Genomic DNA, 4,028 nt, shown 5'->3' on the forward strand with positions numbered 1-4,028 from the left:
GGCCTGGTCAACCAGGCTGTTAGATGTCGCTGCTTGCAATCTGTCGTATTGCAACCAATACCTGTGATTATATTTGATATCTCCTTATTGCGTGTACTGAATGGGAAGAACGTTGCAATTCGCCTTCCAAGAAACATTTAAATTAAAAAGAAAATTGATAGTCCTGGATAATTTAGGGCCCCGAAGCACAATTACTTTCATCAGATATATGAGTTTTGGGTTGATATAAATAACAGCTGTTTCGTATAGTCCTATATGCCTTCTGCATTTTACTTAATTCTTACGATCTTAGTAGTTTTCTTAATTATCAGAGGCTCTCAGATGTTAGAGACTTAACAGCTCCACAGATTCATATATCAGCAGTCTCACAGACCCACTTTAATTCTCACAGATTAACAGACTCACAGAACGATTGGTTGATCAATTTGAACAAGGAAACATCTATTCTTCACCTTCTCCATACCAATCCTTAGTATCGTTTACAATCCGAGTTCACCAGGTGTCTCATGTGTTTGGCAGGTGTAGACCAGGTATACTATACACCTGCCAGAGATAAGAATCCCATCAGCTGGCTCGCCAGAGGAAATAGCAACAGTGAGAAAGAGCTATTATATATATATATATATATATATATATATATATCTAACTAACACAAGAGTTAAGGAAATGTTGAGACCGTCGCCTCCTGAGGCAGGTAAGTCCACTACGGGATCACCATAGCCCGTGCTACTTGTAACAATTTTGCTCCGAGAAGCTGAATCTAAAAAACAACTGTGTTTAGACTATCTCAAGTGGTGACCTTCAAGAACCCCGGTGGGATACGAACCTGCAAATGTCAGGCGAATCACACAATCTTCACAATCCTCCCGTCCCAATCCACCCATTCTCCTAAAGTTGTAATATATAGAGTGCTATTTGCTCAAACGTACAAATATGTACTGTTGGAACCCCTTCGAAACGGTTACATGACTACGTCAGAAGCTGATAATTTATGAAATTTAGGTATTTCAAGTTTATTATATAGAGAGAAAAGCCATTATAATTCCATTGAGGCGGCCAGTGAGCTATAGTGTGTGTTTAGGTGCTGCTTCAGTGGTGATATATGACTCGAATTTGACTCTCTCTCACCTCTGACTCTCCCTCACATCTGGCTCTTCCTCACAAGCCTCACTACAGTTTTATCCCAAACACCTCCCACAGACTACGGAATTAGGCTGAAGGCCAGGTGAAGCTGGCCGCTGCGTGCCAGAAACTCAACTCACACCTCACAACTCACAATGCAGGCGAGGAGTCACAATAACGTGGCTGAAGTATGTTGACCAGACCACACACACTAGAAGGTGAAGGGACGACGACGACGTTTCGGTCCGTCCTGGACCATTCTCAAGTCGATTGTGACTTGAGAATCGACTTGAGAATGGTCCAGGACGGACCGAAACGTCGTCGTCCCTTCACCTTCTAGTGTGTGGTCTGGTCAACAACTCACAACACAGCTCATTCACAGAGCTTGTCGGGCCGACATTCAACCCACGGGTGCAGTCGTCCTTGCAACACGTTCGATCCCCCTTCATCGGGTTACAGCGTGATAGGGTTACCGAGGGGGCCCCTCAGACACAACCATGTAATGCCTATAACTCCCGGGTGAACAGCGGCATCCGGCGAAAGGAAAAGTGCCCAAAAACAGCTCATTTCATAGCGCAACGCAAATCCGGGTCGCCAGCAAGATCCTTATCCGAGGAAATCTAATCCTGTGAGCGGACACTTGAGAGAGTGATGCAAGGCTTGAACTGTGGTCTCAGACGTTGGGATGATTAGTTAATGACAGGGATTACCAGACAGGGACGAGAGGGAACTATCAGGAGAAATCACCGTCAGAACGACTATATAGCACTTGGAAGGGATCAGGATAAGAATTTGGGATGGGACGGGGGGAAAGAAATGATGCTTAATCACTTGTGGACGGTCGGGGATTGAACGCCGACCTGCATGAAGCGAGACCGTTGCTCTACCGTCCAGCCCAAGTGGTTGGGCAAACTACCAAACAGCTTGTTCTCTATGCCCAGGTAGACTCGTTCCTATCGATCGAGAAGTCTCCAACAATGATACTCCTTTTCAGACAAGTTGTATTAATACAAGATATCTAAAGATTAATTAATACAAGAAGTTGAATTAAGGCGAAGACAAGACAAATTTGCTTTAAATAACTGTCGAGACAAAAAACACTTAAGTCGAATAAAAAAAAAAGCAAATGTCACATGTTGTTTAAATAATAATTAATAACTAAGAACGAAGAACAACTTACCGGCAGAGAGAATCCCGTGCATGTTGAACAAGCTGCAGGAAACACAATTCAGGCAACACAATAAACACTAAACAAGTCCTCGACAAACAATTCCACAGGTCGATAATTCCTCCCAAATTAACACTTTATCGAATTAATTCCCTCGAAAAAATCACCATTTATCCAAAATAATATTTCATATCTGTCACTAAACGAAACAAATATATATAACTCCGGATTTATCTCCGTGTAGAGATTGGGGCGAGAGTTATTATAGAGGGATTTAGGATAGGAAGAGAGAGAGGAGGTGTTCACCCTGCGAGCGTCCAAATCGAACTGCGTTAACAGGTTGCATCAGACCCCCCTTGAACCACTCACGCGCCTGCGCGATGGTTCTGTTTATCTAAATTAATAACAAAGGCATTCCTTGCCTTGTAGCTACCTTTTCTGTCTAGATAATGTATATACAATGTTTTCCCCCTGGTGACAAATACATATTAAAATGGGACAAAAATACATATTTCGTTTTTCATTGTTTTATTTAGTTTGTATAGCATGTGTATATCATCACGTGATTTAAACTATAGCATGTATATATCGGGTGATTATAGGGTAGAGAGACTGACCGGGAGGACATGCGATCTACCACCATGACATGCAGACTCAGGAACTAGCTTTACGTCAATTGGTGAAGGCTTACCTGGAAACCAAACGGAATCACACACACACACACACACACACACACACACACACACACACACACACATACAGTTTCAAATGTAGATATGATAGAGCCCAGTAGGCTCAGGAATCTTTACACCAGTTGATTGACAGTTGAAAGGCGGGACCAAAGAGCCAAAGCTCAACCCCCGCAAGCACAATTAGCTAAGTACATACACACACACACACACACACACACACACACACACACACACACACACACACACACACACACACCCACACAGTCCCTGGAAAACAGAAGAGTAAGGAGAGACATGATAACCACCTACAAAATTCTCAGGGGAATTAACAGGGTGGACAAAGACAAACTCTTCAACACTGATGGGACACGAACAAGGAGACACAGGTGGAAACTTAGTACCCAGATGAGCCACAGAGACGTTAGAAAGAATTTTTTTCAGTGTCAGAGTAGTTAGTAAATGGAATGCATTAGGCAGTGATGTGGTGGAGGCTGACTCCATACACAGTTTCAAATGTAGATATGATAGAGCCTAAAGGACTCGTGAACCTATACACCAGTTAATTGCCAGTTGAGATCAACTAAGGGAGTTCACAGTTATCCGAAACCTTGATATGGAAGTATACGGAATACTGTTCCCCCTCGTATGTGAACCCAGTTCCAGAGTAAACTCCAGCTAACATGTTTACATTAGAGTAAACTGGGAAAAGACAGAGCAATTGATTCTCGAGTAACTGGACGCAAGCTGCGTCATCGCGTCAAGGTCAGGTGTGTATTTGCTTCATACTAAAGTACAAATCACGGATTATATGAAGGTAACTTAATTATATTCTCCCAAGACTTTATGGGAGGAAATAGACATTAAATACCATTAAATAATGTCGATTATAATAGGTGTAAAAGATATAAACAAAGCTATGACTACACTTCAATGGGGGAGGGGAGGGAGGTGTTCGGAATTATCCGTGACGTCATGAAGATGTCACTACTCAAGCATTTATAAGCGGACACAGGTGGGTGTGTGCGCGCGCTCTCTCGCTCGCGCGC

At 42.9% G+C, this 4,028-nt stretch overlaps 1 protein-coding gene across 1 annotated transcript in view; it reads right to left on the minus strand.

The window, feature by feature from the left end:
• Positions 1-2,621, minus strand: part of LOC123763204 (ninjurin-1) — a 10,739-nt gene extending 8,118 nt beyond the window's left edge. Inside the window, exon 1 of the mRNA XM_045750237.2 lies at positions 2,303-2,621. Coding sequence (XP_045606193.1) covers positions 2,303-2,324 — 22 coding nt within the window. The 5' untranslated portion in view covers positions 2,325-2,621. The remainder of the gene's footprint in view (positions 1-2,302) is intronic.
• Between the last annotated feature and the right edge of the window lie 1,407 nt (positions 2,622-4,028).

Source organism: Procambarus clarkii, chromosome 49 (genome assembly GCF_040958095.1).
Source record: "Procambarus clarkii isolate CNS0578487 chromosome 49, FALCON_Pclarkii_2.0, whole genome shotgun sequence".
Taxonomy (NCBI): domain Eukaryota; kingdom Metazoa; phylum Arthropoda; class Malacostraca; order Decapoda; family Cambaridae; genus Procambarus; species Procambarus clarkii.